This window comes from Leuciscus leuciscus (assembly GCF_965113295.1).
Source record: "Leuciscus leuciscus genome assembly, chromosome: 8".
NCBI classification, from domain to species: domain Eukaryota; kingdom Metazoa; phylum Chordata; class Actinopteri; order Cypriniformes; family Leuciscidae; genus Leuciscus; species Leuciscus leuciscus.
The window spans coordinates 22,999,899-23,013,456 of record NC_138732.1 but is presented as its reverse complement, the minus strand read 5'-3'; the positions used below and the strand labels follow the sequence as shown (position 1 = coordinate 23,013,456).

The window sequence follows — 13,558 nt, the reverse complement described above, 5'->3', positions numbered from 1 at the left end:
AAGAAAAGGAAAAACCTGAACATAAAAAATAAAAAATAAAAAAATCTCCCGGTAAGGAGCTAAATCTAGGCAACAGCAAAGCCTGAGGAAAATGAAAACAAATGCATATGTAATCCCCGTGAGAGACCAGCTTCGACTGTTTAAAATAATTGCCTTCCTACCAAAACTAGCCCTAATATTTATGATTACAGATCAGGCTACATGGAACGGCAAAACATCACATATATTCTATATTTCCGTGGTTGGCGAGCGAGGGAGACAGGGGAACAGTGCCTGAATGAGAGTCAAGCACATTTGTGAAACAAAGAGGCTCTTTGAAGCTCTTTCAGTCAAAAACATTTTCATGCTAGAACAAGAAGAAGCAACTTCCTTAAGAGATAAGCTTCCTGACACACATAAAGCTGGGAAAGATTACTCTGTCTAGGCACATATTTAAAATGTGATTACGATATTTATATGCATTCATGCTATGGGTAATCTTGAGTCATTTAGTCTGGCACTAACAAACCGTTTTTTATTGGCACAGTGTATGCAGCTACAGTACATGTTAACTAATAACTACAATATCAAACTACAATTTCTTTATTTGGTTGACAAAGTAAGCTTTGTACATGCTAAAATCATGTAACATCCCCTTTGGTGGTTCTTGGCACACTTTTGTGACCATCTGTGGTCTACTGTCAGTACTACCAACACATGCGAAAACACATATATCAAGACTCATCCAAGACATAATTAGCATCAAAAACAGAAAGGTTATAAAAGGAACAATTTGCAGAACAGCACTTCTACCATATACAGTCAACACAAATCAACAAAGCTGACTGCCATGGTAATGTTTATATGAGAATCAACACAACAATCCGTGAGAAGCGGATCTGTTTGGTGTGCTTTTTGTTACAATATATTGGGTTGCATTTTTTCAGTTACAAATACATGCATGGTGACTAAAATGGTGTTTTTTTTTTTTTTTTTTTTACTAATTAAATATGACTCTTTTAGATTTATTCAGGGAAATAAAACACAGTTTAGCTAATGAGTCTAGTTTTAAAATTTCTAGCAATGAGGGGATCAATCATCATTTTTTTATGTCAGGCCCATTGAAAATGAGGCTGGGGGATTCTGATTATCTTTAGACGGACTCAGGTAGAGTCAAAAGAACATGAATCACAGGCCCATGGGAAGTGAAAAATGTCTGAAATCAATCCACGTAGTGCATAAGAATCTAGGCTACATATTCATACCAACTAAACTATAGAGCATTATGATGGACAAATGGGATACATCTCTTTCGTTCGAGTAAAATACTTACTAGGGATGATACTGGGTGTTAGACAATAAAAAAAAAATAAAAAAAATTTGCAATCAAGAAATATATGCAAAAGTGAATATCAGTTATAAATAACAGAAAAGAGAGCGGTATCCTAACAGTAGAATATATCAGTGGGCTTCATTTTGCATAGTTCAACCCCAGAGTTTCTCTCAGCTTTGCAGACTGGCTGAAGAATCTGTTGCATGAATCAATGAGATGACCTTCTACAGCAACAACTCAGAATGAACTCAGTACCAACAACTGAGAAACTGAATATTTTAGAACCGTGTACCATTGCATTGTGTTATAACACAGAATAAAAGTAATAAATATGAATATCATACAACATATGAAGCCATAAATAATATGCACATTAAGCTGTCTTAATTTACTACCAGTACCAACTATAATCAAATGTAATCAGATTTGAGTCTGAGACCAAAACACAAGCATTATCTCCTAGCCAGGTCACACTTTGGCTGAAGAATCAGCCAAAAATTAGGTACAAATGAAACCTGGAACCAACTGACAGCCAGTAATGTGATTAGAATCTGCTACAATTTCCCCAGCGTCCACTATTGTCCAGAACACTCCCAGAAATCAGTTTACCTTATCCACTCACAATTAAAGTTGATTCACTTTTACTCAGACTGATTCTCAAGGGAGTAAAATTACAAAATATTTGGTTTAATGAGCATATTCTCTCATAAGCTAATTGTTATAATTATTCTTACTTATTTTATATAGAAGATCAACGGCACTGACCTACCAAGAACTGAGACATTTAAGTATCTTGGCTAAACGATTGCAGTTGATGGAAGTCTGAACCATGAAGCCACTGCGCGAGTCAACGCTGCCTGGCTGAAGTGGCACACGCAGACCAGCTTCACGTGCGATTGGAAGACCAGTGACCGTCCTAAGTCGAAGGTCTACCGACTGTCATTCGTCCTGCTGCTCTTTATGGTGCTGTGTGTTGGCCCGTGACGAAAGATGTAGAACGCCATTTCTGTGTCATGGAAACAAAAATGCTGCGATGGATCTCCGGCATCACGCGCTTCGAGCACGTCTGTAATGATGACATTCGGCAATGGTATGGTGTTACCTTAATATCTGACAAGCTATGTGAAGCCCGGCTTCGGTGGTATGGCCATGTCCTGCGTGCTGACCATACAATGCTTGCCAAAATGGGCTTCCATCTGGAAGTCAGTGGAAAGCGACCGAAGGGATGACCGAAACAGCGGTGGCTCGACATGCTGCGCAACGATCTCAAGCTTACCGGTTTGCACCCCGATCAAGCCGACGATCGCCTCAAATGGCGCCAGCGATCCTAAAAAGCAGACCCTGCTACTATGCGGGATAAACGCTAAAGAAAAAGAAGAAGAAGAAGACGATTCTTACTTATTTTATACTGCAAGCAATTCCTGGGTAACTAACCTTTTGTGGAAAGAGTCAGAACTCTTCAGCTCAACTTCAGGCACAACAATTACTTTGTTCAAAGAGGATGATATCTTTCTCAAGAATCAATATAAAGCCTTTGTGGTGCAACATTCATAGAAACTCTTTATGGCATGTTACTTGTCAGCCCTTGATCATTAATGCATCATTCAACTGGCTCTACACATTGTCATCAACTGAAATAAATGGAGAAGTGAGAACTTAAATAAAATAAAAATCACACTTTCAATAAATTATTTAAGCTGAGCTAGTTTCTCATCCCTTTCAAATCAAAATCAGGCACAGATGAAAACCAAAATACACATAAATTATTGAAATGAAATGATAACGTTAACGCTGACCTTGACTCCCCTAATAAGCAAGCCAATTGATACTTTCTTTTCTTAAGTTTCGACTGTGCCGCAGATCTAAAATGACAATACTAACGGTCCCAGGTGATTAAAAACACACAAATGGCTTCAAAAGAGAGAAACTGCTTTCTTAATGTGAGGTTAGAGTGCTTAAATGGCAGGGTAAAAACAACAATGAGTTGGGTGGAACCCACAACAGAAAAGTCAATATCCTCATCCCATGAGCCTGATCTGATCCACATGGTTCCAGATAGGACTTGTAAAGAGGTTCTCTTTAAGTGATAAAAATCTCTTATAATGGAAAGCACTCCTCCAGCCATGCATGGTATTACTTTCTGTAGGCTGACCTTGATAGTGTCCAGAGGTGCTTCTGTGCATCGTTCCAGGTGACATGGCAACACTAATGCTGATGGAACAATTAATATGGCACCGCAATTAAAACCAGGGTAGGCAATAACGGCCCTCTGTGTCATAAGCGAGGGCTTCCTCCTTAGGGGACATGACTGGAATGAGTAAAGAGCAGAAGAGGGATTGCTATCAGAGCTCTTTCAAAGCTATGTGCGCAGCAGCTGTGGCCCACAATGCTAATCGTGCAGCTCCATGCTGACGGTGAGCCGGTCTAAACCATTACTGTGTGGGAGCTTCAGAGATTCGTACTCTCATAGGACCATGCAAACGCAGTCCAAGAGGTGGATTCACGGCCAGATGCTGCTCGTGGGATGCTTTCAACAACCTCAGAGGATGAAACATATCCTCCCTTTCCATTTCTGTTTACTTAGATCTACCCTCACCAAACTCGCATGCATGATTCATAAAAAGAAACACTACACTTGCAGATGAAGAACAAATGAAATCATCTAAAAGGAAACAGCGCCTTTACATATTTATTGTAATTTTATGAGGCAACGCACTGGTCATTTTCCAAGCACAGGCAATCGAAAGAGCCACAGCAGGATTTGCAGAGAGAGAGAGAGAGGGAGAGAGAGAGAGAGACTCTTTAAAAATGCAAATTGGTAACTTAATCAGACATGAAAAGCAAGGATTCGGCTAATTCTCAAAAGAAAAGGTACAAATTACTCTTTCACACTTTAATGACAGTCTTGGGCTCTTTGTTTCACACTGTATTTGAATTTCACACAGTATTTGAATTTTAATTAAAATACAGAGGAATCTTTCTAGGGAATACACGTTCATTCATTGAACTATGTTGTGTCGCAATCTTCTGCTTTTTGACCGACATCCCAGATGAGTGTGCTTAGTGACTTTTACCACTTCTCAGCTGATTGGCCCCTCTGACACTATATAAAAGGCTAAGTTAAATACACACGCAACATATCTGCTACTGTATATCATTTAATAGCATGCATATCATTATCCTACTTTCCAGTTTGAGCACATATATTAAGCCTCTGAGAATATTATGCTAGTTTCTCAGAGGACATCAATTAGAAGTACTAGTACTGTTCACCCCATTGTTCATATCTATCTTAGTGCAATTACCAACTTACCTTAAACAAAACAGAGGAAATTACTTTTAAAACCTTGAGCCAAAAAAACATTTTTTTTTTTATTGCTTACTGTGCTATTTTTATGCTGAACATTAAGGGCCCATTAAATGGCAGCGTCACATAATAAATCACAGCTGAATGTTGAACTCACCTTGACAAGCTCGTAGTGTTGAATCCCATTGATTCCTATATCAGGGTCAAATGCAGAAGGGACAGGGTAGCGACTGTTGATGGCTGTGTTTTCTGGAATGGAGATGTTGATAACCGTCGATTGGAAGAGCGGGGCGTTGTCATTGATGTCTTCGATAAGGAAGCGTATCTTGACCAGTCGGAAAATCTCGTCTGGTAGCACGGCAACCTCGATCTCGTAAAAGCAGCGCTTCTCATTGAAGACTCCGGAGCAGAGTTTCTCACGGTCGATGCGGTTGGCTGTGGTGAAAATCTCTCCTGTGCTGGCTTCTACCCTGACCAAAGGCACATCACCTGTCTTGTAGACAGGTTTAAACTGAAGTGCTGAAGACAGTTTAATGTCTGGATCTAGGTTCAAGTTTAGGTCTTTGCGCAGGTTTCCGATGCGCACATTCTCCGACTGCTCCTCTTTTACTGTGTAGTCCTTCTCTTGAGCCCGGCATATCAAGAATAGGCAGGTGAGTAAAACCACCAGAACATGGGCCTCACTTGCCAAGTCCATACTCAGAGTAGGTGCTGCACTCTCTTCAAAGATCTGCAAGGTCTGCTAGAGGAAGAAAGGTGGGAAAAGAGAAAGATGGTCATATTCACAACTGTGAAACAGTTTTGCTACAAAAAGCTTTTTGATCCTTTGGCTTCTTTAAAAGATTAAAGAGAGAGTTCAGCCACATTAATAAAAATCCTGTTCATTCCTCTCACTCTCATGTCCTTCCAAACTTGTATGACACAGAAGTGAACACACACAAAAAGGGAATTTTTGAAAAATGTGCTGGTTGCACTTTTCCATCCATTTACAATAATGGGGGAGGTTTTAAACCTTCAGTCGTGTTTATGAGAGTAGCAATGTGAACAAGTTACTCTTGAGTTTGAACGTTTTTAAACAAATCAGCTGATAGTTTACAAAACTGATGAGAATAATTTGTTCACAAACTGATTTGGTTTTCAAGTTCTCACTGTAAGTCACCTTACTGAATCAGTGATTCAAACATAGCAGTGAGCAGATCACTTTTATGATACTTTTATGGTCCTTTGCATCTTTTTTTAAAACTTGAAAGCAAGACAAAAATATTTGCAGTGAAGATTTTAAGCAAAAATATATACACATCTGAAAACAAGACTAAAGACACAAAAGATCCTGGTTTTCATAGAAAACGCAAACTACTGAGGTTTTTCTGTAAAATGAGACAATGAGAGGAAAAAAAAAACTATTTGCCAATGCGGTAAGAAAGATAACTGCACAGAAAATAAAAATGTTCTCTAAAGTATAAAGTAACATGTATTCTAAAGAAAGAAAGCCATACAGGTTTGGAACGGCATGAGGGTGAGTAAACGTGGGTGAGTTTTTTTCATTTGTTGTTTAGACAAAAGGAAAAATAAGTTGTTTAACAATATGATTCATTGTTTAAAATGGTCAAATGCTATAGAGAGGCTCTCAAGATTTCAGACTGCAGATAATGGACTTTTCTACGCCATTGGCAACACTCAACAGAACTACAATGCATGATATCAGATTACAGTATGTTGATATATTGAGTAGTCAAGATGCAACTGTAGGGTAAGTAGGAATTTTATTATTTAAAGTTTAAGAATTGAAAGACATAGGCCCAAAATGACTGTCAACAACCATCAGAAGAATAGCACAAAGCCATAATTCAAAAGCACAAAGACATGATTTATGAATCAGCATTTCAGTGTTTGTTGCCAACTTGCTCGATGGCCACACAAATCCTGTCAGGGCATTATATAAATAAAAGTAGCCAGAGGGCTGAGGCTTTCACAATGTGCCAACAACTCAACTAGGTCACAGAGAACTGGTGGTGGAGATGCCTAACACTTCCAGACTCTGGGTTCTGTTAGTGTGCAGACTTGTCCATGCAGTGCTATTTCTGTTTGAATACTGTGCCCTTAACCTTAACAACATCAGAAACTCCACACTGAGTTTGACTTTCTTTTAAATGAAAGTGATCGTAATAATGAACAACTATATAGATAATAAATAAGTTACACTTTTTTTTTCTTTCAAAGCAGGAATATCCAATGTAGTAAATTAAGTAGTATGATTTAGTAAATTAATGAATTAATATTCAGATATATGTTCAGATATAGCATGTTACTTACTATAGCCACTGAGAAACAAACATCACACCATAATGTTTTTGAAATGGGATATGGAATACTGTTAACAATGCCTCCCTATTTGTCAAGTCATTAATGTGTAATTTGTATGTGCCAAAAGGCTGTTTGTTTAAAAACAAAGCTGAACGTAGCAGAGAAACATGATCGTGTACCTTGAAGATATGCTTCACACATCAAAAATTCATCACAAAGGCAGATTTTTTTAAACACACAGAGAGTTGAAGGCCCCGTTTTTTTTAGCCGCTCAAGTCTCGGCTGTCAGTGAGATGTTCTGTTTTTCACAGTGAACACTCCGGCTGGACTGTAGGGACTCATTAAAGGTTTGTTGGGCAGACGTGCACCACTCACAGTATTTACATGACAGTGATCAATGGCCAGCTTACTATCTGCACATATTATCAGACTGTTATGTTTTTCTTTGAAGAAGGGAGTGAAAAATTATTTGATTTGCTTTTGAAGATTGCACCATTTTTGAGTCGGCGAGAGCATAGCAATTACTATTCACCTACTGTACTCTGATAAGCCTGAAAGAGTCCAAGGCAGTATCCAACAATGCATAATGAGGAGGACTTACTGGCAAAGGAGTGCATTGCAGAGTAGTGCATAAAAGATGAAAAGACGATCTACATCTAAATAACCACAACTGACATTAAGTATAACGTGGACGGGCCTTTAAAACACCCAAGAAGGGCGACGGGTCTCTTGCACTGCGCGTTCCATTGCATCTTTAGGTAATCAGTTTACTGTCAACAATAACGAATCGCATCGTCCCGGGGAGAGTGAACACTGATGAACCTGTATAACCCAAAATAGTACCAAATAGTGTAGGCAGTGTAAGCTCTAGCTCTCAGTAAGTGATGTCTGGCATTTTGTATGGAGCTCTGCTACCCTGGGACGTGGTTCTGGGATTAGACAATTCCACACGGGAGCCCACATGTCACTCCTCCCCATATTTAGGACAGTTTATGTTGTTGTGAAAACTCGCAGAGCCATTTTCAGATTTACTCCTGGGAATGATCCTTTCAAAACTATACTCTGGATGGATTTGCAAAGCTTTGAGTTTCAACTTTCCCAATCTTTGGAAACTTCCAGCTTGAGAGTGAATAGAAAGAATTAGCTGGGAAAATTGCACTCATGGGTATCGGTGAGACTTTCTCCCTGCTTGCACAGGGTTCCAGTGATCTATTCTGAGCAGCGGACCATGCATTCCAGGGAGTTTGCAAAAGCCGTTCTTCCCTCCGGAGCCTGGAGTGAGAGGCACACAGACTTTGGAGCGTTTTACGTGACAATGTGATGGACAGGCCTGCATGTATTTTGATTTTGAGCTGAGCTGTCAAGGAAGAAAATAATTTTACATGTCAACCAGGAGTTCACGCTGAACCTCTGTCTATATGAATAAGCAGGAACCGAATGCTGCAGAGGTGTAAAAATCAATACAGTTCACCTACCAAACAGGCACCAGATTAAAACGATCAAATTTAATAAGAACGGTAATTAAAGCAAAATGACATTTCGAATAATGATTAAAGCCGCTTATGGAAGTTAAACTGGGACAACTGCCTGAAGCGTGTCACTTAACTTATTCTTATCAGAAGCATCACTCTCTATATCGGTTTAAATAAACCCAGTGTAAGTGTGATTCTTTGACATTTCGATATAGTTTGAGTTTGCCCTCTACCTTTTGCCATCAGCAGCTTGAGACCCATAACCCCCTGCCAGCTGTTCGCCCGGCCTACCTGCTGTCTTTCTTGTGTAGTCAGGATGTCAGCCTTTTCATCAACAGGAAACATGTTTTTAATTATTTATTCAGCCTTTATGTATCATGAAGACATCTCTTTTATATCAAATAGGTGGTAATGAAAAGCTTCTGGTATAATTATTAAATATGTTTATTACTTTTATTATTGTTGTGTTCTTGTTATGCAACATCATTATCTTATTTTTATATCTGTTAATTAATCACTCGTATGTACCTGAATAGGCTAGACTGATGCGTCGTATAAAGTTAGGATCCTACTGAAGTACACAAACTGGCTTTGAGTAGCTTCGATGGCGACTACACTGATCCGAAGGACCAATGATCAATTGAATGATCAATAGGGAGGTATTAACATACCAAACAGGCTGCCAGTCGCAACGGATAAACAGATGTAGCCAACGCGATGGAGTCGATTTATATCCGTCAGCAAAGATTATGCATCCAAACAGTCATGTCTGCCATTCATCAATTTATCAAAGTTCCCTTGCGGTCAGATGACAAAATAACTTATGGCTATAGCTTTAGCCGAGAAGGAACCGAGAGTGATTTTGTTTACGTAAAACAGTGAGCCATGAATCATCATCGAGATTTTGCTAATTTGAATCATAAATAATCTTAGTAAAACTTGATTTAATTCTTTAGACCAACATCAGGCAATTTATCGTGGGCACTTTCAGTGGAACAGCGTGTCAGTTGTTGATATATCATTCTCCTATGATTTTATATGGACAAACATTGCAAAGTGTATAACATGCCAATGAAACTAAATCTTAAAGGATGGTTTTTGGCCTATGATGCACTATTCATCTTCCCTCTTACCCCTTGAATTTTCACTTCGAATAAATAAATGATTAAATGTATTAATTCTATAAGTTATAAATGACAGCAGGGAATCACAAGGGATTTTTACAAATGAAAGATCATTTATTATGGACCTGAAGATGATGGAATCACTCTTTTGTTCTTTTTCCACTACAACTTTTATGGTTCGTCTTATGTCGTACATTATATTTAGATAACTTTTATGTCAATTGAATTTTTCAAAACACGTACCAATGCCTTTTCACCTCAACAAATTATATCAGCTCACATTGTTCTAAAACACAGTACATTATTAAAATGTAATAAATAAATAAACAAATACAAATATAAAATACGCAACTTTATTATCTTATTTATTGAAGGTGGTAAAGCATTATTTTTCTCTTATTGCAATGCAAGATAAATAAATAAATAAAACTGCCAATAGAGGGCACTGGAGTGGTCACAGTGTGGTCAAAATAAGACAGCTAATATGCAATAAATAACCATTCATATTAATAATTACATATAGTTGTGAGGCAAACTCTTATTCTAATGTTCATATAATGCAAGACCACTTTGTATAATATGTTAGGACATTGTATCAAGTGAAACCACCTTGACCAGCACCGCAGTGCAGTTTCAGTATTCGGCATTGACAGGGATAATCGTTGTCGCATGCATCTTTTTTTTTTCTGCCAATTAAGTATTTCTACTTTTTTAAGTTTGCAGAGGATAACAGTAAAATTGATATCGTTTTACTGTGTCTCTAATAGGTAAGTTATTCACTCAAATTGTTGTTATTATTAACATTGATATTGGTAGCTTATAAAACAATACAGAAATGTGTATTCAAACATTTGACTTCACCATGTGGCTATAATCAATTACTGAAACCTTAACCATTTATGTTGCATTATTGGATTACAGGCAACTACATTACAGTCAAAACTGTTTTGAGACATGCCCTGCATATCGCTTTCATGTTACAGCAGACATCATCATCATACTTTTAGTGCTCGATCAAGACTGAAAAAAATCTTGTCTTCTGTTTCATATACAAAAAGAATCTTAACTCACACCTTTGTATGTGCCAGAACTTTGATCTATAAAGATGCATATTTTGTTTGCATATAGTTTACTGCATATATTGTGACAACACAACATTCAATATATTTAGAACCACAAATAATTGATAAATAAATTGAAAATATAGGCTAGACGTAATGCATTAAAAAAATGAATAAGTGTTACTTGTGGCAACAAATTATGTTGGTGCTATCTAAAACTGGGATATTTGGTTTCTTGCATACTGTTAAAAATTTCACAATGTTCTTTCAGCATCCACTCTAGGGGTTCAGTACTTTCCACACTTCATGAGGGGCTGTGAGAACTTATAAGAATTACTACAAACAATAAGTTATAAAGAGAAAGGCCTGTTGAAATTCTCCATATCTGAGTGTTGCTCAACCACCAGAGATACACTGTAAAAATGAAAACCAGTTGCATCATTTTGCCTTAGAGCATGAAACAATGTTGAACTCCCGTCCCTATGAAAATCGAAATTAGAAATTAATCAGATTTGACACTCATACGTGTCGTCAAAGGTCGCTTGATGCAAAACTTAGAGACAGAATGTGAGCAAAGCAAACATGAGTACATCGCGATCCAGTGTAGGTTACATTTGTACACTTAAAAAAGTATCATGGTAACTATTGTAATTTAGCAGCTAAATACCATAGTAACAACAGTTATTACTAAGGCAAGACTAATAAATGGAAATGGGATCACCTACAAACAGTGTAAGGCTTTAAGAATCTTTGCTATTTGCATTTCTGTTTTTTGTATTACACATGGACATTATCAAGTTAACAACACTTTTAAAGAAGTAACCATAAATGTAGTAGCATATCTACACTTTAATAATAAAGGTTGCATAGGTTAAATAGGATAAACGTTTTATTATTAATATTAGGCTATTGGCTATTGTTTTCTTGTTGTCAATAAAACTTTCTATACACTGATTTAAAGAACCACAACGCCACTACTGATAATAACTTTTTAATCTAATGAGAACCAAATATTCATAAAAAATTTAATTAAAAACTTCACAGCCAAAACCGGTTATGGCTGAAAATATAAGCAATTAAATAACCTTTATTTCTAAGAGCGTATGGAATTCTTATGCGAACTATAAATGGTTACCATAGTTTTTTTGTTTTTTTTTAAGGGACAGGATCTGTATTTTAATCAGTATTTCTTTTCTGCCTCGTCCAGCACACCGCTTTAGAAAATGACGCATCCTGGATCAGCTTCCGACTTCATCTGCTGATGCTCTTCTGTCTCGCGAGCTGCATACAGCCGTGCATTTTTGAGTAGCCTAACCTATGCGATGTGGCCATTTCCTTAATAGCAAGCTATGGAATAAGATATTATTATTTTGCTCATAGCTTCTAAATAATTACAAAGCAAAAATCATCCCAAAGCCAACGGTTACACAGAATGCTTCAGAAGTTGTTAGATGGTGTCTTGCAGTTGCTATGCTGTTATGATTCACGTGTTGGCAGTAGACGTTCTGACTGAAATGCTTTAACCCGACTTTACCTTTGCGTTGAATCGGACACGTTGCACGATACTTATGTGTAATAAAGCCAAGTCATGATCCGAACTGACAAACTAGACTAGCGCATCTCCAAACGGAAAGTGAAGCGGTAGGGTAGCTTATGAAATTCTGCAGTTCGTGTTATTATAAACCATATTTTTTTAAAATATTATAACCTAATGAATTTATTTTCCTCAGGCAAACTTAAACACTTCGACTTTTGTGCGCAAAGGGCCTTCGACTTTTTTTCTTCTTCTTTTTTCGAACAGTGGAAGTGCATGTAGCCTATATTTAATCTAATTCGCGATGTTTTAAAGACGTTAAAGTAGACTAAGTAGCTGCGACTTGCCGTCTTAAATAAGTAGGTAGCGCGGTAAAACCCTACAATTGTTTTGCTTGACGAAAAATGCATTTAAATAAATAACCCTTAAATGAGCATAAAGAAGACGTGTCTTACCTCGGATTTCTCAGTGAATATGGAAACTCTCAATTCCCGTCACGTAGCGGCATCACTGCTGGAGGAGATGAAGTGCCGTGCAGACTGAAGAAAATCCCAGAATCAAACAGCTTCACGTAGTGACCAGTCGGTATCCAACTAGAAAAAACGATCCATGTCCATGAAAAAGTCCACGGTCCACGCACGAACAGCGAAAAACATCTGTGAATGACTTTTAGAAGAGACGATGTAATTCCTCAGATGTCTCGCGCCTGGCTACTGCTTGAATCCCACGCGCGCGGAGAGATAGTGGTGCTCCAAATGGGTTTGTCAATGTGCAGGACTTCTTATTTCAGTGCATTCATACAGTCATCACGGGAAAACCTGGGAATGCTCCTCGCATGTACTTAAACTGTTTAATTAAGTTGTTTTTTCATTTTTTCGTGTGTTAAATTAACGACTAAAGAACTTGTAAATCGTTTAAAACGTCCTCGGACGCGTAATTTAACAGCATCCCGTGGTTTGGCAGAGTGATAGAGAGCTAATATCAATTTTGAGAAAAACTCATGGACTGTCAGTGTAACGGAGCAGGTGGACAGTGTGCCTATATGTGCAGCATCACTTCCACACACTGAGGCGTTTTGCCGTAGTTGTACGCAGAGCTCTAGCAATCTCTGTTGTATTGTATGAACTCAGTTCCTTAGTACTGCCCACCTCTCCACCTCCGATTGACATCATCGCGGGAGGAGGAGCCTGCGATAAATTTCACAGCCTTCATCATCTTAAAGCCGCACTGCTGCTGGAGTCAGAGCCCCGCTCGCTCGCTCTCACCGCGGACTAATACCTCACACCAACGCCGCTACTCGCCTGAGAGGAAAAGGGGGCACTGTTCGCTTTGCTTATAAACACGAGTTTGTGTGTGAAGACCAACGTTAAACTACCTCATTATACTTTACTAATGATAGATAGATAGATAGATAGATAGATAGATAGATAGATAGATAGATAGA

At 38.1% G+C, this 13,558-nt stretch overlaps 1 protein-coding gene across 4 annotated transcripts in view; it reads right to left on the bottom strand.

Annotated features, from left to right (window-relative positions):
* Positions 1-13,211, bottom strand: part of pcdh11 (protocadherin 11) — a 181,463-nt gene extending 168,252 nt beyond the window's left edge. For 3 of the 4 annotated variants that reach the window (XM_082177251.1, XM_082177253.1, XM_082177254.1), the window contains exons 1-2: positions 12,570-13,211; positions 4,777-5,361 (exon numbers count right to left, since the gene is read on the bottom strand). In XM_082177251.1, coding sequence (XP_082033377.1) covers positions 4,777-5,316 — 540 coding nt within the window. In that variant the 5' untranslated portion in view covers positions 5,317-5,361; positions 12,570-13,211. The remainder of the gene's footprint in view (positions 1-4,776; positions 5,362-12,569) is intronic. The other variant, XM_082177252.1, reaches the window with a different exon arrangement.
* Positions 13,212-13,558: the final 347 nt, after the last annotated feature.